This window comes from Antechinus flavipes, chromosome 2 (genome assembly GCF_016432865.1).
Source record: "Antechinus flavipes isolate AdamAnt ecotype Samford, QLD, Australia chromosome 2, AdamAnt_v2, whole genome shotgun sequence".
NCBI lineage: Eukaryota > Metazoa > Chordata > Mammalia > Dasyuromorphia > Dasyuridae > Antechinus > Antechinus flavipes.
Window position 1 is genome coordinate 263,735,488 of NC_067399.1, and position 21,679 is coordinate 263,757,166.

Sequence of the window (21,679 nt, forward strand, 5' to 3'; positions counted from 1 at the left end):
TTCTTTATCTGAAAATTGTCTCTTCATATCCTCTATCAATTGGAGAATGCCTTGTATTCTTATAAATTTGAGTCAATTCTCTATATATTTTAGAAATGAGGCCTTTATCAGAACCCTTAAATATAAAAATGATTTCCCAAATTATTGCTTCCCTTCTGATCTTGTCCGCATTAGTTTTGTTTGTACAAAAACTTTTTAACTTAATATAATAAAAATTATCTATCTGGTGTTCAATTATGAGTTCCAGTTCTTCTTTGGACATAAATTCTTTCCTTCATCACAGATCTGAGAATTATCCTATGTTCCTCTAATTTGCTTATAATATCGCTTTTTATGTCTAACTCATGAACACATTTAGATTTTATCTTGGTATGTGGTGTTAGGTGTGGGTTGAACCCTAATTTCTTCCAATTTTCCCAGCAGTTTTTGTCAAATAGTGAGTTCTTATCCCAAAAACTGGGGTCTTTTGGTTTGTCAAACACTAGATTTCTACGGTTATTATCTATTTTGTCCTGTGATCCTAACTTATTTCACTGATCAACTACTCTATTTTTTAACCAGTAACAAATGCTTTTGATGACTGCTGATTATAATAGCATTTTAGTTCTAATACAGGTAGGCCACCTTCATTAGCATTTTTTTCATCAATTCCCTTGAAATTCTTGACCTTTTGTTCTTCCAGATGAACTTTGTTACTATTTTTTCTAGATCTGTAAAATAATTTCTTGGGAGTTTGAATCACTGACTTTTAAAAAATTAATTTAATATTTTATTTCCTCTCAATTAATTATAAAAACTGTTTTTAGCATCCATTTTTAAAACTTCAAAGTTTAAAAGTTATTTCCCTTCCTTTCGCCTCATCACCCTTTTTGAGGAAAAAATATAGAATGCTTCACAAATTTGCATCTCTTCCTTACACAGGGGCCATGCTAATCATCTTTGTTTCATACAATTTTGGTATATGTGCTGCTGAAGCAAGCATGACATGAGGAATTTGTCATCAGAATCAGTTTATGATGTTAGATAGAGGATGTTGATGAGCATTTCAGTATTGAAGGATAGATTAAAAAAAAAATCCCAAAGTTTATTTGCAGGACTTACATTTGACATCCAGAAGAACTATGAGAATATGTTAATGTAAGAGTTTGTCATTGCCTTTTCATGAAATCTTTTAAAAAATTATGTAATCTTCTCTGACCAATTGTAGGCCTAATGCTACCTGGAGGCAGAGAGAAAGAGATAAAATGACTTTTGAGAGTTTCTGTATGCCATAGTATTTAATTAAATACAATTCAACCAGTATTCATTAAATATTTATTTTGTATGCAGCAATGTTCTAAGTGCTATCAGGAATATGATATTGTTCCTGACTGAAAAGGTATGTAATTTTGCTATAGTTTTAGTAAGAAAAGACATTAAGAACAGAATTGGGACTTTGATATTATTTCCCATGTTAGAAAGTATCTATTATTCCTAATGACAGCCAGGAGTGTTTTCTTTGCAGTCCTTTGGACTAGAGTTTATAGTTATGCAAATTCAATTCTGTTCTAGTCTATTCAACAAATATCAAGTACCTATTAATTTAGAGTACTACACTTTCATGTGGGGCCATTGGGTGGCATGGTGGATAGAACAGTGAAATTGGAATCAGTAAGATTCATTTCCTGAATTCAAATCTGCCCTCTAATATTTACTAGTTGTAGGATTCTAGACAAATCACTTAACCAGCCCTGTTTGTTTCTTATCTATAAAATGGGCTGGAGAAGAAAATGGCAAACCACTCCAGTACCTTTGTCAAGAAAATCTCAAATAGAGCCTCAAAGAGTTGATCATGATGGAAAATGACTGAACTACATAAATGCTTTCATACAGTTGTAGAGAAGCACAATTTGGAAAGAACTTCCAAAAGTTTATTACTGTATTTTCTGGACCTTGCTTTATCAGTTGTCAGTATTATCTTCACATCCACATCAGGGACATGTTATAAAGAATGTGGTGGGAGAAAGGTGTACTAAAAGGTAATAGAGCTTTAAAAATAATTTTATTGATTTTTTAAAAATCTTTATGTCACAGTCATTTCACACTCAACTCCTAGCTAGATCTCTATCTTGTGATGAAAGAAAACTAGATTGACTCTTAATCACATGTGGAAGCCAAACTTTTTATTGATTTCATTTGAGTCAGAAGACTTCTCTGAAATATACAGAAAAAAAAGCATAACATAGTGGAAAAAATGCTTGCTTTAAAGACAGAAGAAATAAGGTTCAAATCTCTACTTTGTTATTTACTTTGCACATGACTTAACCTCTCCAGGCCACAATTTATCTGTAAAATGAGAGGGTTCAACTAGATGATCTCTGGAGTATCTCCCAGATAAAGCCATGATCTTGAGGTCAAGAATATATTTCTAATCTGTTAGAAAGTAGTATTATAATATTTCTAATGAGTAACAAATGTTCTTTGATACCCCCTCTTCCTCAAGAACTTTTACATTTAATTGACAGTAGTCATCTTGAGGGTAGGAACTATATTTTGTTCTGTTCAACATAGTTTCTTGCACATAGTAGGTGGTGATAAAATTATTTTATTGTACTGAATTGAATCCACAATGAACCAAGTGGCAATGATGCTTTTGTATCTCAGTGTGGTGTTGAAAAAATTAGGTCCAATTTCTGCTACCAATGACTAGCTAGCTCTATGATCTTGAGTAAGTTAATATCTAGATCTTGGGTTTCTCATTCCCCATTTTATAATGGGGATATTTCCTATCTATTTCACAGAATGGTTTCAAGTCTCAAATGAAGGAACTACATACAATATGAAAATGCTTTGAAAAAGCATAATATAAATAAAACAAATATTACTGGAAGAAATTCTTACTGCTGATAATATAAAATACAGTTTGCAAAGTTCAGCAAATTCCCCTTGGTTACTGTAAATTTCCTATTTTCCACATTTACTTCTTCTAGATGTCTCTGATCATGTGGACATAGTCTTTGATTCTTTTGCATTGTTGAACTATGTCAGAAAATAGCTGGATATCCTGTTTGCTTCCACTTTTGACTATCTCCCCTCCAAAAAATGCTTAATGACTCAGGATTATGGAAATTTAACCAATCATTTGATGGAATTCATTAAATCTTGTCCTTCCTAGGAGGACAAGATTAGTTCTTCTTAAGGCCTACCATGGCTATTGATTTCCTCTGATTTCCACCAGGATAAAAGTTGGAGATTATCAGTATAATAAGATGCCACTCATACCTAAGCAGCTCTCCTTTTGGCAGCTGCTTCTTCAAAGAAAGACACTTGGAACATGATACTCCTAAAGACAAGGGATCAAGTTTACAATCAAGAACAACCTATCTTGGAGGCAGCTAAGCACTGCCTCCAAGTATAAAAAGAACCAGCCCTGGAAATCAAGAGAATCTGAGTTCAAATGTGACCTCAGATCTTTAATATCTGTGTGACCCTGGGCAAATCAGTTAATATTGATTGCTTAAAGAAAAAAAGAATAACCTATATTGGCAAAACTATGCATAATTCTATTGGGGAAGAATGGGACTTTAGTGGAATAGAAGGTTGTCTAAGCTTAGATTCCAAGAATCCAAGATTTCCAGTAATGAAAGATCCAGAACTGAGGGACATTTTGAAAGGGAAATGCAGACACTAAGAGAAAGATATGCATATTTGTTAAACTGAAAGGGAATGTGTCCCTTTCATGAATATATTTACCTGTTAATATAGAGATAATTAACAAAATCTTTTAATATTTTTAAAGATCATAGAGAAAAATTAAAATGCCAATGTTCTTTTTTTTAAAATAGATACTGTTTATTATTTTAAGAAAAGCTCCCTTTATCTCTATCCTCTCTAGAATTTTATTATTTTTTTCTTTTTCTTTTTTCATTTCTTTTTTTTTCTTATTTTTTTATTTTAATAACTTTTTATTGACAGAACCCATGCCAGGGTAATTTTTTACAGCATTATCCCTTGCACTCACTTCTGTTCCGATTTTTCCCCTCCCTCCCTTAACTCCCTCCCCCAGATGACAAGCAGTCTTTTACATGTTAAATAGGTTACAGTATATCCTAGATACAATATATGTGTGCAGAACCGAACAGTTTTCTTGTTGCACAAGGAGAATTGGATTCAGAAAGTATAAATAACCCAGGAAGAAAGACAAAAATGCAAGCAGTTTATATTCATTTCCCAGTGTTCTTTCTTTGGGTGTAGCTGCTTCTGCCCATCTTTGATCAATTGAAACTGAATTAGCTCTCTTTATCGAAGAGATCCACTTCCATCAGAATACATCCTCAAACAGTATAGTTGTTGAGGTATATAATGATCTCCTGGTTCTGCTCATTTCACTTAGCATCAGTTCATGTAAGTCTCGCCAGTCCTCTCTGTATTCATCCTGCTGGTCATTTCTTTTCTTTTTTATTATTATTATTATTATTATTATTTTTTTATTTTTAAAAAATTTTTATTTAATGATTACTTTATATTGACAACATTATCCCTTGCACTCGTTTCTTTTCTGATTTTTTTCCCCTCCCTCCCTCCACCCCCCCCCCCCCCAGATGGCAAGCAGTCCTTTATATGTTGGATATGTTGCAGTATATCCTAGATACAATATATGTTTGCAGAACCGAACAGTTCTCTTGTTGCATAGGGAGAATTGGATTCAGAAGGTATAAATAACCCAAGAAGAAAAACAAAAATGCAGATAGTTCACATTCGTTTCCCAGTGTTCTTTCTTTGGGTGTAGCTGCTTCTGCCCATCTTTGATCAATTGAAACTGAATTAGCTCTCTTTATCGAAGAGATCCACTTCCATCAGAATACATCCTCAAACAGTATCATTGTTGAGGTATATAATGATCTCCTGTTTCTGCTCATTTCACTTAGCATCAGTTCATGTAAGTCTCGCCAGTCCTCTCTGTATTCATCCTGCTGGTCATTTCTTACAGAACAATAATATTCCATAACATTCATATACCACAATTTACTCAACCATTCTCCAATTGATGGGCATCCATTTATTTTCCAGCTTCTAGCCACTACAAACAGGGCTGCCACAAACATTTTGGCACATACAGGTCCCTTTCCCTTCTTTAGTATCTCTTTGGGGTATAAGCCCAGTAGAAACACTGCTGGATCAAAGGATATGCACAGTTTGATAACTTCTTGAGCGTAGTTCCAAATTGCTCTCCAGAATGGCTGGATGTGTTCACAATTCCACCAACAATGTATCAGTGAAAATGACAATGTTCTAATGGTCTTAGAAAAAGATAGAAATGGTAGGAACAGAGAGTACATTGGGGAGGAGAGGGAAGTTATTACTGCATCATAAAGATATATAAAATGAAAAGTATATAGTAATAAAAGAAAGGTATAGCACAGGACCTCACTTCCATCTAATTCAAATAAGGGAAAATTGAACATATAAACAAATTTTGGTATAGACATTTAACTAAACAATACTAAACAACTTTAACTAAACAACATTAAACTAAACAATAAAATAGAAGGGGATTGGGATAAGGAAAAAAAATAAAATCCTGAGATTTGGGATTATTTAAAGAGATGAGCAATTACTAAGAGGAAACTGACATTTCATTTATAAAATAACAAGTGTCAGATGAACTCCCTTTCTTCTTTCTACTTATCTTTATTTTTAAAATGCTTATTTTTAAAGAAGGAGATGGGAGCAAAAGTAAACATGGGTCAGTTGAGCCAGTGTAATAAAAGTGACAACACTACCTGAATTAATTGACTTATTTGGTATTAGATAATTTACTTATTCAGAACCAGAAAAAAAGGTATAATACAACTAGAAGAAAAAAAAACAAGAACATCAAGGGTAATAGTGAATTAAATAAGAAGGAAGAGGAGCTATCAGAAGCAAATGATACTATATACTGTAAGAATACCTGAAGGTACTTATAGTACTTCAAAGAGTAAGTTTTAAAATAATTTGGTACTGATTAAAAAAAAATGAGAGTGTATGGAAGAAATCACATATACAAAATTCAAAAGTGCATAAGGACAATAGTATACTATTTAAGATGTCCAATGAGGCAAGAAAAACTCATTCTTTAACAGAAGTGCTAAGAAAACTGGGAAGCAATCTGGCAGAAAGTTAAATTTAGATTAATACCTTATATCATATACCAGAATAAGTTCTAAATGGACATGTGATCTAGATATATAAAGTCACATAAACAAATGAGAGGAGCAAGATATTTTCTTTCATCCTTATGGATGGGGGAAGAGTCCATGATTAATAAATTGATAGCAAACATGTTAGAAACCAGATGTAATGAATGATTTTGATTACATAAAATTAGAATATTTTTGCATAAACAAATATAATGTAGTAAAAGGAAAAAAAGGGAAAGGAAACAACTGGGAAAAAATCTTTGCAATAATTTTATCTGATAATGTCATCATTTCTAAGATAGATATAAGGAACTGATTCAAATTTATGACTAAATCCCATTTCCCAAGAGATAAATGGTCAAGGAATATGAATAGACAGTTTTCAAAAGAAGAAATCCAAGTATTAACAGTCATATAAAAAATTCTCTAAATCAATAATTGGAGAAATGTGAATTACAGCACTTTTGAGTAATCTCAAAGGTCTTACATCTATCAGATCAGCAAGATAATAAAAGAGGTAAATGACAAACCCTGGAGTGATTGTAGGAAAATAGGTACACTGGTACCCTTGCCCTGTTGGTATGACTGTGAATTTAGCCATTCTGGAAAGCAATCTGGAACTATGCTCAGAAAGTTATAAAAACTGTTGGTTTTTTTTGATCTAGATATACCACTATTAAGCATATTTCCTCTAAAGAAATCAAAGAATAAGGAAAAGGATTTATTTGTACAAAAGTATTTTCAGCCACTCTTTTCATGGTAGTCAACAATTGGAACTAAGTGTTTTTGTGTGGTATGCTCCAATTGGGGAATGGTTGAATAAATTATGGTATAAGAATATAATAGAATATGACAGTACCACAAGAAATGATGAATTGGCAATTCAGAAGAAATCAAAAAGACCTTTATGAATCGATGCAGAGTAAAGTGACCAGACCTGGGTGAATGATCTGTACAAAGTAACAACATCTGAGAAAACCAACTGTGAAGCACTTTAGAATACTGATCAAAACAATGATAAACCACAAGTTCAAAAAAAATGAAAAATACTACTTAAATTCTTAATGAGAAATGAGGAACTTAAAATGAAGACAGAAACAGCTTTGGACCTGGCTATTTTAGCAATTTGTCTTGCCAGACTATGCATGAATCTCTTAATTTATTTATAAATTTGCTCAGTGGAGGAATAAAGGGATTTAAATTTTAAAAAACCCAATTTGGCAAATATCCCAAGGAAGTCAAAGATAAGGAGAAAACTCCTGTCTATTCAAAAATATTTATGCCACCATTATATGTGGTATAGCAAAGAACTAAAAAAAAGTAGATATCCATTTATTGGGGAATCATCAAACTAATTGTGGTTCTTAGTGTAATAATATTGCTGCACAATAAGAAAATACAAAAATGAAGAAATTCAGAGAAATGTGGGAAGCCTTTAATGAACAAAATAAAATAAGTAGAACTAAGAAACCATTTACACGATGGCTGTAACAATGTAAGAGAAAACAACACTGAAACATCAAAAGTCTGATCAATGGCACATCTAATCTAGACTTTAGAGGACTGGAAGAGAAACATGATTCTTATCTCTTGCCATAATGTGGTAGAATGTCCAATGAAGCATATGGAATATGAATTTTCTCTTTTGGGGATTGTTTAACTTAACCAGACTTTGTTACAAAGAAGCATTCTATGGGTCAAAAAGAGTTTCACTAAGAAGTGATAGCAATGTTAAAAGAAAAAGCTCCAATAAAGTATTAGAAAGATATCAAAATTGATTAATGCAATGGCTAATTTTGACTCCAGAGGATTTACCTATGAAGGATGGCTTTCCTCTTCTAGACTAAGAAGTGATAGATTCCAGCTCTGAAGTGAGTTATACATCATGACTAGATTTAGCCAATTGTCAGTTTATTATACTAATCTGTAGCTATAAAGAAGGTTCTATTGAGAGTAAAGTGAATGACTGGAGTAACAATACAGGAAGGATGAGATGTACCCATCAATTAAAGAATGGTTGAACAAGTTATGGTCAATGAATGTGGCATACTACTATTGTGTTGTAAGAAATGATAAAGGGGACAGTTTCAGAAAAACCTGGGAAGATTTGTATGAACTGATTCAATGTGAAGTGAGCAGAACCAGGATGACAGCTTATATAATTACAATATTGTAAGGAGAATTCTAGAAGAAAAAAACCAAATACAATTTTTGGGTTTTTTTTTTTTAAAAGAGAGAAACATGAGAAACATTGCCAATAATTTTCATCCTTACCCTATTCAAATACAAAAGAAATATTAAAATTCTGAAATTAGTTTGTGGTTATTAGAAATCAGCCTAAAACCTTTTCCTGAAGGCCTGTAGAGGAGGAAAGATCAAAGTCATTCCCATTGTAGTTTTGTCCCTTCAAAATAATTTTCCTAGGGACAGTATTATTGCCCTTGGTCTTATTAGTTCTTTTTCATCAAACACAAACAGCCCACTGAATGCATGGCATTGTACTAGGAGTTACAGGGGTTACTATTCGGATCCCTAGATAGTAGATTGAGCTAAATTGGTAGATCTAAAAGTTTTCCCTAGTAAGCCCCAACGTAATTGCTGATGGCCTGCCCCTCTTTTTGTTATACTTCTCTCTCTGGGGTTATTAGGCATTTTCAGTGGGAAATAGGATCCAAATGGAAGTAGCACAAACTTTCTTCTTTTTAGGAATTTCTAATTCACTTCAATTAATAACATTAACTGTCCACTACCATTGTACATAACATTGTACTAGAGCCTGGTGAAAGCAAAACTGTTTTTACTCTCAAGATTTTTATATTCTTTATTATCATTATGCTATCCTTCTTTTTAGTAATTTCAGATCTTCTAGGAATTAGAAATAGGTTCTCCTTGTAAAAAAGTTAAATATTTCTGTTTTATTGAATTTTAGGGAAATATTATCTTTTCATTTTAGTGTTGAAAGTGACCTTATAGGTTAATTACCCTCATTTTAACTGTTAACCTAAAGTAACTGTTATGTTATGCTCCTGCTGAGCAATAGATGATTGTTTTCTCAGCCATTTCTTTGAATATTTAGGCACCAAAGAGAGGAAGTGCAGAATGGAGTAACCTCAGGGTTTGGCTGTGACATGAAAGTAGTTCTGCATCTAGCCATGTGGATGCTGGAAGAAGACTGAAAGTCCTCAGGATTAGTTCATGGGAATTCAAGGAGTTGACTTGTTCCTAGGCAACTGAGTGGCACAAGAGCCAGCAACATATTGGGCGAGACTCAAAAAATAAAATAGCAGACTACTGGCTGTAGAATTGGATAGCAGACTTGGTCTAGCTACTGGCCAGGTCAGTGATTACCAAAACCCATCAGAAGAGAGATGTTGAACTGGAGCTTGGTGAAAAACTTCCCTGTCTCTTTTGACTTGATATTAAAAAATATTTCTAATTTGCAATAGATTTTTTAGTACATTTGTCTATCTTTTTCTTGTAAGGGCAAAGATTCACAATAAAAGAGAATGGAAAAAGAAATAGGAAATTTAGACTTTTACCAGAAATAGTTGGAACCATTTGTGCTATTCAGATGTAAGTGCTCTTGTGCTTTACCTTTGATCTTTCACATTTTAGCTTATTTGCTGAGTTCTTTAAACAGATGCTAAAAATAGAATTGAGATTGACTATCCAAGCTAATCAGTGGCCCACAAGGGAGCATAAGTTGTAAGTTATGATTTATTTCTGGAATGTATTTGTTCTCAGACTCTGTCTACTCATTTGGTAGTGAACTGGTAGTTTAAGGCTGGGAGATGGCCAGGTGCATTAGTGTATGCCTGGTTGAATGAGATGGCCTAATTTACCCTTCAATGTCAGTTGATGCCTTGCCTACTTGGCTAATCAGAGAATCCTGAGCAGCTACAGTGAGATGGAAAAATCATGGTTTCTCCTTGAAAAGCAAATAAAAGAAGTCACAGACTTGATTTCATCTATTAACCAAGAACAAACAGAAATATAATTCCACAGGACATTTAATAATTTAAACTGACAATATTCATGATGAGCATAAGCAAAAAGGCCACTGAGAAGACAAATGATAGCTTGTATATCAACATCTATTGCAGAGGATGAAATAAACTCTGTGAAGAAATAGATTCTTTAAATCAAATTAATTTATAACTTGATTCTGTATTGATACTTGATGCTGTAGATCAAAAAGGAAAAAAAAAACAAAAAAGGAAAAATACTAGCAAACAACAAAAAGAGTGAAAATATTATGCTGTGATTCACACTCAGTCCCCATAATTCCACAGGACATTTAATAATTTTAACTGACAATATTCATGATGAGCATAAGCAAAAAGGCCACTGAGAAGACAAATGATAACTTGTATGTCAACATCTATTGCAGAGGATGAAATAAACTCTGTGAAGAAATAGATTCTTTAAATCAAATTAATTTATAACTTGATACTGTATTGATACTTGATACTTGATGCTGTAGATCAAAAAGGAAAAAAAAAACAAAAAAGAAAAAATACTAGCAAACAACAAAAAGAGTGAAAATACTATGCTGTGATTCACACTCAGTCCCCATAGTTCTTTCTCTGGGTGCAGATGGTTCTCTTCATCACAAGAATGTCACAATTTATAATGGAAAGTCAATCTAGTAGCAAAGTGATCTCAATAGTGAGAGAATGAGAACGTAACACTTCCTTTTTCCAAAGAAAAATAATCTTAAGGAGACACACACACACACAAACATTTTAATCATCATCATTTCAAGTTCCAAAAGCAACCGAGAAAAAAAGAACATATATTTGTATTATTACAAAATTCTTTATAGTTGGGAAAAGGTAAGGCAGAGAGTGAAGCTAGAAACAATCTTGGGAGCTTGAGGAAGAGTTTTTGAACTTCATAAAGTCCTAAGGGTACTTCATTCAACAATATTCTCCAGACATTATATTCCTGCTCTATGTAGGCCACTATAGTAGCTACTAGTAGTAATAGAAAGAAGAGATGTTAATTTTTGTACTTAGAGAGCTTACAGTCTTATTTGTAGGGAATAAACTAGAGTTAACTATAATACAATCATGATGCATAAATACAAAGGAGAAGTATAAAATAAAAGTTTGTCTGAGAATTGTTAAGATTGTTATACACAGAAAAGGTTTTATGAGCAAAATAGCATTTAATGCTCCAAAAAGTGCTGCTGTGTTTTTATACACTTTTGTTTTTTCCTTCTTTGAACTCTTTGTGGATGATGGTATATGTGGCTGAACTGGGATGAAGTTTAGTAACTTTCTAAGGCATAATCAATAAACATTAAGTGCTCACTATGTGCCAGACCTGGAGTCAGGAAGACTCATTTTTCTGAATTTATATCTAGCCTCAGACATTTACTAGCTATGTGACTTTGGGCAAACCCTTCACCAACCCTGTTTGTCTTAGCTCCTCATTTGTAAAATGAACTGAAAAAGGAAATGGCCAACCTAGAAAATTCCAAGTGGAGTTATAAAGTAATAGACACAACTAAAAAACATGTGCCAAATGTTATGCTAAATAATGAGAATATAAACTAAAAAAGATAGTGCCTGTCTTCATGTAGTCTAATTGAAGATGTCATACAAAAAGAACCTGAAAATAGCAGTGAAGGAATCCAGCATGGGGGAGTGATAGGAAAGTCCAAAGGAGTGCAGCCTAGTTGGAAATGAAGATATGGCTGCCAAAGGCCTCTCTAAATGAATGCTTTGTAAGATATTCTTTGCTCTGCCCTGCAGAGGGACAGAAGATACTGATGAGATCTTTAAGTACAAAGCTGATTTGATCTCTAATGTTCCTAGGACCATAATGGAGATGTTCAAAGCAGTATAGCCAAATTGCTTTTCAAAATAGTTGGAACAGTTTATAATTACAATAGTATATTCATAAGTCTGTTTTCCCAAAACTCCTCTAATAATTTTTTTGGTCATATTTGTCAATTTGATGAATATGAGATAGAACTTCAGATTTGTTTCATTTTGTATTTCTCTGATTATTAGTGATTTGGAGCATTTCCCTCCCAGATGTTTGCTGATGTTTGGTTTTCTTTGAGAATTTTTCTGTTCATATAGTTTATCTATTGAGGAATGGCTCTTATTCTCATATATTTATATCATCTCTATGTATATATCTTAGATAAAAGAACTTTATTAGAGAAATTTGCAAAGATTTTCCCCAATTAACTACTTCCCTTCTAACTGCATTGGTTTTGTGAAATACTTTTTCAATTTTATATAATCAAAATTGTCTATTTAATCTCTTATGGTCATTTCTATTTCTTGTTTGGTAAAGAAATTTCTCCTATCCATAGTTGTAAAAGACATCCCCTTTTCCTTGTCTTATAATTTGTTTACCTTTTACATCTAGGTCATATATCCATTTGAAGTTCATTGATAGAGATAACTGTCACATCATTTAATTTGCCATTTGTATCCTTTGTAAAATTTGTATCATTTGTAAAATGAGGACAACAGTATTTACTTCCAAAGATTGTGAGGATCAGATGAGAAAGTATATAGAAAAGTGTTTTATAAACTGTAAGGAAATCTACAAATCAGCTGTTATCATTTTTCCTTCTCTATACTTTTATATCTTTTCTAGTTTTCTCTTCCTTTATTCTAATCTCTAATGTGATGACATTTCTCCTGGCCAATGCTGACTCCTGTAGGTTAACCCTTGCTCCCATCTCTTTCAATTTTCTCCATAAGACACTTCTGTAATCACAATCTTCCCATACCTCCCCATCACTGTCTCAGAGTTGTTTCTTTCCCCATTACTTTTACTCATGCCCATTCTCAATAAAACTTTCACTAGATCTTACTTCAAGCTATCACACAAATAGTCATTCCTTTTCAGTCAAAAGTCTTGAACAAGATCTCAAGCTTAGCACTTGATTCTTGTTATTTTTCCTTTCCTCCTGGAGACTATTCTTTCCTAGTTCTCCTCCTATGCATATAATTAATTGCTCCTTCTCAGTCTCCTGTGATCCCTATCACTCTCCAAATGCCGATTTATGCTAAGACCCATATACATTACTACATTAGTTTCTGAGCCTTAGTACTAACTATTCCCCATGTTTAGAAGTTACAGCTTCCTCACCACTGCCTCTGTTATTTGTTCATTCATGTCTAACTCCTTGTGATAACATTTGGGTTTTCTTGGCAAAGGTCTGCTATTTCCAGCTCATTTTACAGATAAAGAAACTGAGGTAAATCAAGGCTGTCACTTGCCCAGGATCAGTGTCTGAGGTTGGATTTGAACTCAGTGTTTTATGATCTAGCTGCCCCTAGAATCCTTTTAAGACTTTTAGTTCATGTATTGTCATGTCCATTGAACTTTCTTGATCCCTATTCTACATCCACGGGGTTGTATTCTCCCTCCAAATAACTTTATAGTTACTTTGTATATACCTATATATGTATTCGTTGTTTTTCCCCACAAGAATATGTGTTCCTTGAGTAGTTTACTTTTCTCTTTGTATCCTTAAAATCTATCAGAGGCTTATAATTCATGACACAAAAATGTTTATTGAATAATGTAAATGCTTAATAAATGCTTTAAGAGTGCCTGATTGGCTACTTCAGTTCCCCAGAGGAACTTCTCTTCACAACACCTTAATACTAATGAGGCTATTTCTTTTACAAAGCTCTGCAATCAGTAAAAGAAGGGTTTCTTTGTTAGATAAAACCAGCAACAGCTGACACTTTGGCTAGAGCAAAAGGTAGCAGCTGTTCAGGTAGCTGATTGATACCTCAGGATTATGTAAACCTCCTTTCTCATTTGGATATTACTTTTGTGTTTATAAGCTGCCATAATGATGGCCCCTTTGTCTTTTGTGAGTCTGCTTTTGTGATCAGAAATATCATTATCTGAACGGTAGATCATATAACTATTTATTTTCCCCACCAAGTCAAACCACAATAACTTTCCCCATGTGTCATGACACAGAAAGAGATAAATATCAAGCTTGATAGAAAAAGGAAACTGAATGTGATAAATCCTAGCAATTGTGATGATGGAATGCTACAAAAATATGTAGAAAAGAAAGCAATCTGGAATTGATCAATAGGAAAAGCAGTCAAAAAAGAAACAAAACCACGAAAACATTAATTAGAATCCCTAAAAGCTAATTTAAAATGCCAGGAGTTTGTGGGAGTAACAGTTTAAATGAATGGAGGTAAGAATCTTGAAGCCCCTAAAAAAAGATACTGCAATTTTGTAGAATGTTGCTATTGTTCAGTCACATTAGATTTTTCGTGACTTCATTTAGGATTTTCTTGATGAAGATACTGGAAGAGTTTGCCATTTTTACTCCTGCTCATTTTGCAAGTAAAGAAACTGAAGCAGAGTTAAGTTAGTCGTTTAGGATTACATAGCTAGTAAATGTCTAGACCAAATCTGAACTTGGAAAGGTAAATCTTCTTGATCCCAGGCATCAGAATACTGATTCTATCCAATACATCACCTTCCAGTATCAAAATCTGTAGAAAGCAGGAGCAAAAAGGAAAAAAGCCTTATTTTGGACGTTGAAAGATGATAAGAGAAAAATGGGAAAGATTATTGCCCAAGTTCAAAAAATGTTTTGGGCTACTATGTCATAGAACCTTTTTTAATTCCTGTAAGTGGAACTCCTTAGTCCTTAAGGAGACTTAATTCCAGGGCTAAAGTTCTGGGGGAAATTATCTCTAGAGAATGTCTTTTTCTTATTTTTGGTGGTCCCTTTATATTAGTTTGGGGAAAATCTTGTAGATTTGGAACCTGAGAGGTCAACTTAGGAAAAAGAACAACTTATTCCTAAGTGTCAGTGATAGGTCTAATACAGGGACAGAAAAGAAGGAAAAGGGGAGGCAGCTTTATACACTGGCAACAGTAAAGAATAGGGGACCATACTGATTTTCTTTTTGCATTCCCAACAGTTATCACAGTGTTCTTCTGCACATAATTAAATATTCAACACATACTTTTTATTTCATTCATTCACTGCCTGAAGTTAAGGAGCAGAAGCACCCAGTTGTGTGGAATTGAAATAATTTTAACCTTCTTGCATCTTAAGTTTCCTTATCTATAAAATGGGTACGTTGGCACTAAATTGGGCAGCTTGGTGGCACAGAGGGTAATACTGGGTCTGGAGTCTGGAAGATGTGAGTTCAAAGTTAGCATCAGACACTTACTAAATGTGTGATCCTGGTTACACAATCAAATATCTTAACTTGGTTTGTCTCAACTGGCACCAAGCCAGGACAAAGCAATTCATGCTTTGGAGATACTATATCAGTTCTAGAGAAGGTGAAAAGGTAGTGTCTCAGTCTGGGAGGCAATGAACAGAAAGAAATGGAAGAATGGAGCAAAAATTGCATTGTTCGAACTGAGAATAGTTATAACCATTCTGAAAAGTGAAAGGAGGAAGGAAAAAGAGGAAAATACCAGATTTACAGCATCTCCAAAACCACCACATCTTGAATTGCTTTTAAGAGCTCTTCTCCAAACTCCCGCGCAATTCCGGATTTTTTCACCCCTTGCTTCCCCAACTATTAGTGCTTCTGTGCCCAAGTCTCCACCCTCTTCATCTCTCCTCCCCGCCCCAGCGTTCTGTTTCATGTAGGCATGACATGCTCAGGCTCATTTCCTGGTATCCTTCCAACCATCAACACCTATTTCTACCTCTTCTAATTAGAGGGAAGAGGGAGGGATGGAGGTGGACCCAGAGGCAGGTGTGTGGGGCCCCCTCACCCTACCGCAGAGTACTAACCTTCACTCCCAAGTGCCAACACTCCCTTCCCCTTAAGGAGGACCCCTACAGTGCTGCCCTTCTCCTCCCCTTCTATCCCGATTACCACAGCTCTTAGTTCCAAACCCAGTGTTCTCCCCACTCCCGAACTCCCTGGTTCTAGGTGAGCTGACCCCACGGTCCCCGTTCAACTAGAGGGCGGACCCCGGCCCGTGCTCAGCTCCCAGCTTCGCACGCGGTCGGTCGGTTTCCGGCAGGGGCCGCGCTCTCACAGGGCGGCGGCGCCGGGAGCGGGGCGGGCCGGGCCGCCGGCTCCTCTCTTTCCCCACCTCCCTCTGTTCCCAGGCCTGGGCTGCGGCAGCAGCGGAGGAAGATGCAGGCGGAACGCGGGGCCCGGGGAGGCCGGGGGCGGCGGCGGCCAGAGCGGGACCGGGACCGGCCGGGTCAGGGGCCTGAGCTGGGGCCCGGCGCGGCTGCAAGAGGCGGCGGCGACGGTGGCGGCGGAGGCCGAGAAGGATGGGATCGAAACCGAGGTCGAGGCCGAGGCGGCCGCGGGGGCCGCGGAGGCCGGGGAGGCGGTGGCAGCGGTGCCGCACACGGGTCCCAGCGGGGCGGCCGCCGAGAGCAGCGAGGCCGGGGCGCGGGGCCCAGTGAGCTGGTGAGGGAGGAGCGTGTATGCGCGCGCACGTGTGTGTGTGTGTGTGTGTGTGTGTGTGTGTGTGTGTGTGTGTGTGTGTGAATTCGAGCGCTCTATTGCCTACGTGGACACCTCTCCTCATCCTAGGTAGGTATGCCCGAGAATGTGACGGATCCGATAGTTGGGGAGTTTGCACATGGAACCTGTACCCATGGGGCGTGTGTGTGTGTGTGTGTGTGTGTGTGTGTGTGTGTGTGTGTGTGACGTATGGTAGAAGTGAGGTGGTGGAGAATGTGAACACGTGTTTGCTGGAATATAGTAGAATTGGGTAGGATTGGATTCGCGGGGTGAAGGCAGAGTGCGGCTCCGGAGTGGGGCAGCCAGCAGCCACCTGTCTCTTCTTCTCCTCAGGGATGGAATGGCGGTGGGAGAGGGATGGGTAGGGCGTTTTAGGAGCTGGATATGTGGACATCCTTCATAAGGAATGGATGTCAGAGAGGGCGAATGATGGATGACTTGTTTAAATTAGCTAGTTTGGTTCTTTGAAGACAGACAATACTATGTCCCTAATCTTAAGGGATAAGGGTTTAAGCTCTGCTTTGGTAGATGGAGCTCCCAGGTGAGGAAACTACAGTTCATTCAGCCCCCTGCTCTGGAATCTGTTCTCTCAGAGAACTGTCCAGGAGCACTGATAGATTATCACTGGGGTCATATTACCAGGATATAACAAAAGTGGCCCTTGAACTCAGGTGTAACTGACTGTGGCAAACTTTCTACCTGCTATGACAGATTGCCTTTATATCATTTGTAGCCATTCCATTCTGAAATAATGGATCTCTTGCATATCTTCATTGTGGATAAATCACCATTTTAAAAAGTAGCAGTTGCCTTTCTTTCCCTTTTTTTTTCTTATTTCTCAGACCACTAGGGAAACATGGTGGCACAAATTGCTGATACATAAGAATGGAAAGATGCCTAGAGAGATACATCTTTCTTAGCTACATAGTTTTGTAGTCTAAAATGTAATGCTTAGATTCAATTCAACAAAATTTATTATATTTTTATACTGTGCAAGTCAATGCTTGGTTAACACTCCCCTTCCCCCAAAGAAAAAAATTAACACAACATCAATAACAAACCCCCCAAAGCAAACGAACAAAAAAAACTTGGCTCCAAAAAGTTTACATTTTACAGGGCATACCTATGTAGACATTAGTAAATACAAATTATGTAAAGATAATATGAAATAATTTCAAGAGAAAGGACATTAAAGAGTGGGAGAATGGAATAGGAAAAAGTCTGTTTTAAGTAAATGACATTTGGAGCATCTAGGTAGCGCAGTGGATAGAGCACCAGCCCTGAAGTCAGGAGGACCTGAGTTCAAATGTGCCCTCAGACACTTAACACTTCCTAGCTGTGTGACCCTGGGCAAATCACTTAACCCCAACTGGCTCAGCAAAAAAAAAAAAAAAAAAAAAAATCAACCCCCCCCCCCAAAAAAAAAAAAAAAGAAAAGAAAAGAAAATGGCATTTGATCTGTGCTGTGGAAAAGCTAGAGAGTCTAAGCTGTGGAAATTAGTTAGAGAGTACCTTCTAGATATAGGGGACCCCTTATAAAAAGGCAAGGAAGTGAGAGATGGAGTGCCACAGATAGTGAACAGTAAATAGGCCAGTTTTACTGAACCTTCCCATGTATGAGGGGTAGTAAAATTAAATAAAACATGAAATTAGTTGGGAGACAGATTATGATGGTCTTTAAATGGTAAGCAGAGGATTTTTATTTTTATTTTTTTACGGAAACAACAGATAATTACTGATGATTTTTGAGTAGGGAAATAACATGGTTAGATATGAATTTTAGGAATATCAATTTGACAATTGTGTAGAGCAGAGCATCTTAAACTTTTTCCAATCATGACAGTCCAATCCCCTGAGAAATTTTTATATGACCCCAGATATATAGATCTATAAAACAGGAATACAAAATATTTACAATAATAAATCATGATTTTGTGACTCCACATTCAATTATGAAATCCCATATGGGGTGGCAACCTATAGTTTAAGAACCTGGGATATAGAAGATGAATTGGAGAGAAAAGAGATTGGAAGCAGGGGCATTAGCAAAGAGTGTCTTTCCTATTGATGAGTTTCTGACCTATGATTAAGACTGTTAATAATTAAAGGGGACTGAGATATTGTGGAGAATTCAGATATTAATTTTGTTAGTAATTATTGTGACCATGGGCGAATCATGCTTCTCTACCTTTTATCTTCTAAATGAAGGGGTTGGATAACTAGATGGCCTCTATTGTCTTTTGGAGTTGAAAATCTGTAAGTCCATGATTATTGTATCCTGGATCTTTCTGCCACTTTATTTGTAAATACTTCAGTCTGATGGACTGTTGGCATATGAGAAATGCATGAAAATCTAGAAATCTTAACTGAGCTAGTTTCTAGTCCATAATTAGATACTTACCTAGAGAACACAAAAATCTGGAGTTATAACTGAATTGCTCATGAGTTTTTTCTTATTGATTAGTTTCATTTTAGAGGTAAAAAGAAACACAACATTTAAAATATGTAATGTGAATTAAAATGTTTTAATTTAAGTATGTTTATTAAAATTTCATAATAAGGAGAGGCAGTATGGGAAAGTGAATAAAAGATCTGTTTTCAGAATCAGAAAGATATGATTTCAAGTTCTGTATTTGAATGAATGAGCAAGTTACTTCCTCTAATACTCTAGGCAATTCTCTCTCTCTCTTTTTTTTTTAAATAACTTTTTATTGATAGAACTCATGCCAGGGTAATTTCTTACAACATTATCCCTTGCATTCACTTCTGTTCTGATTTTTCCCCTCCCTCCCTCCACCTTCTCCCCCAGATGGCAAGCAATCCTTCATATGTTGAATAGGTCACAGTATATCCTGGATACAATATACGTGTGCAGAACCGAACAGTTTTCTTGTTGCACAGGGAGAATTGAATTCAGAAGGTATAAATAATCCGGGAAGAAAAACAAAAATGCAAGCAGTTTATATTCATCTCCCAATGTTCTTTCTTTGGGTGTAGCTGCTTCTGCCCATCTTTGATCAATTGAAACTGAATTAGCTCTCTTTCTCAAAGAGATCCACTTCCATCAGAATACATCCTCAAACAGTATCATTGTTGAGGTATATAATGATCTCCTGGTTCTGCTCATTTCACTTAGCATCAATTCATGTAAGTCTCTCCAAGCCTCTCTGTATTCATCCTGCTGGTCATTCCTTACAGAACAATAATATTCCATAACGTTCAGATACCACAATTTACTCAACCATTCTCCAATTGATGGGTATCCATTCATTTTCCAGCTTCTAGCTACTACAAACAGGACTAGGCAACTCTCAAGACCACAGGTTATAGAATAGAGTTGCTGATCTGCATTGGTAGGAGTGTGTTACAGTGAAATAACAGGTCTAGTTTAAAAAAAAAATCACTCTCAACTCTGTGCTGCAAATTCCAACTTTGAAAATGTTTTTTTCCTTAATTATAGCTGGCACTTGGTTTTTACATAGGAGGGTCCAGATAGTGATTTCTTTTCTTCCCCTACTCCAAGTGATAGTTATTCATTGTAGATTTAATCAGAATTAAAAGCAAGAGGTTTTCTGGTTATTAAGAATATAATTTCTTTTTGCCAAGTAAAAATTTCTTTATTATTGCAGCCAAGTAGAAATGGACATGCTATTAAAGGATAGTCACAGAAAACGGCAACTTTTCATTGCACTCTCCTCTTAAGATTTAGGAAGTTTGGTGACATAGTTACAAGATAAGAGAATATGTTTAAATATGGTAGAAGAGAATTGTTTTTAGCTTAGGGTCATGATTAGTAATGTTGGTGCCTGTGTGGTAAAGTTAAGATGATATTGTTAGACACTTTGAACAATGTTTCTGAAGTCAAGTTTCTGGGGAAGATATACAGTAAATGACTTTGTAAGTCGAATGGATACAAAACTAAGTAAATAGTGAATTGATGGGGGAATGACGGAAGAGAACAAGGATTTATTAAGTACCTGTTATATGCTAAACACTGGTCTGAATGCTTTATAGATATCTCATTTGATCCACACCACAACCCTGGGAAGTAGGTACTAGTATTATTCTTATTTCACAGTCAAGGAAATTGAAGCAGTCAGCAATTAAGTGACTTGCTCAGTGACACATGACTAGTATATGTCTGAGGCCAGGTTTGAAGTGAAATCTTCCTGATTCCAGGCTTCCTATTCTATTCATTGTACACCTAGCTGCTTTAAGAACCTCATTTCCTTTATAGATGAGAAAACCCTAACTCCCTAAGAATATGTGACTTGCTCATGGTACTACTTCTAGTTTTTGCCAGAGTTGAGAATGGAACTCAGGTCTCTTGACTCTTAAATCTTGTGATTTAAAAAATTTTTTTTATTATAATTTTTTTTTTTGCGCTACAGCATAGATGACACACATGCATGTGTCATACACAATTGTACAGTCACTGTATAGAATCACATTATAGAGGCAGGAAGATGGTCTAGGTTCCAGTTCTGCCTCTGTGATGCATTGTCTTCCATTTTAGATAAATCATTAACCTCTTCGACTCCCTGGTATCTACTCTGCAACTTTTAGTTTTAGAGAGCTATCTTCTCTATTGGTAGAGAAGGATCTTCCTAAATGAATGAAATGACAGTCATGGTAAAAACAAAAACAAAATATAATTTAAGGTATTTTTTGTTTTAAATTATTTCTTCTACAAAGAAGACTGAGAAATGCCTTTAATTTCAGGTTATTCTAAAATAGTAGGGGATTTCCTAGTAGATTCTGGGATTACACTTAATGCTGTTTCCAATTGAAAAAGTTCAGGTTTCTCTACAGAATATTAGGAAAATTCCCAGTTGTTTTCTAGGGACTCTTTGACACTGACCACATCCAAATGTTAATAAAAAAAACTCTCTCAACATTGTTAGTTGAATATGTTGTATTTTTTTTTTTTTATAAAAGTGTTTTCCAGTTACAGATATACCTTTAAAAATTAGAATTGGGAAAAAAATGAAACTTGGATAACAGTTTCTATTTTTTAAAAAAAGTTCTTTTTTTTTAAATACTAAGTTTGGTGAC

General features: G+C 35.6%; 2 protein-coding genes and 1 non-coding gene across 3 annotated transcripts in view; 1 reads left to right on the forward strand and 2 right to left on the reverse strand.

Moving 5' to 3' along the window:
• CHRM5 (cholinergic receptor muscarinic 5) overlaps window positions 1–21,679 on the reverse strand; it is a 96,072-nt gene that overhangs the window by 6,507 nt on the left and 67,886 nt on the right. The gene's annotated exons all lie outside the window — the stretch shown is intronic.
• Window positions 877–978, reverse strand: LOC127552560 (U6 spliceosomal RNA). Its single transcript, XR_007951435.1, has one exon. It is a non-coding gene; the product is annotated as a U6 spliceosomal RNA (small nuclear RNA).
• AVEN (apoptosis and caspase activation inhibitor) overlaps window positions 15,499–21,679 on the forward strand; it is a 207,206-nt gene continuing 201,025 nt past the window's right edge. Inside the window, exons 1-2 of the mRNA XM_051973648.1 lie at window positions 15,499–15,779; window positions 16,105–16,567. Of these exons, the coding sequence (XP_051829608.1) occupies window positions 15,499–15,779; window positions 16,105–16,567 (744 nt within the window). The remainder of the gene's footprint in view (window positions 15,780–16,104; window positions 16,568–21,679) is intronic.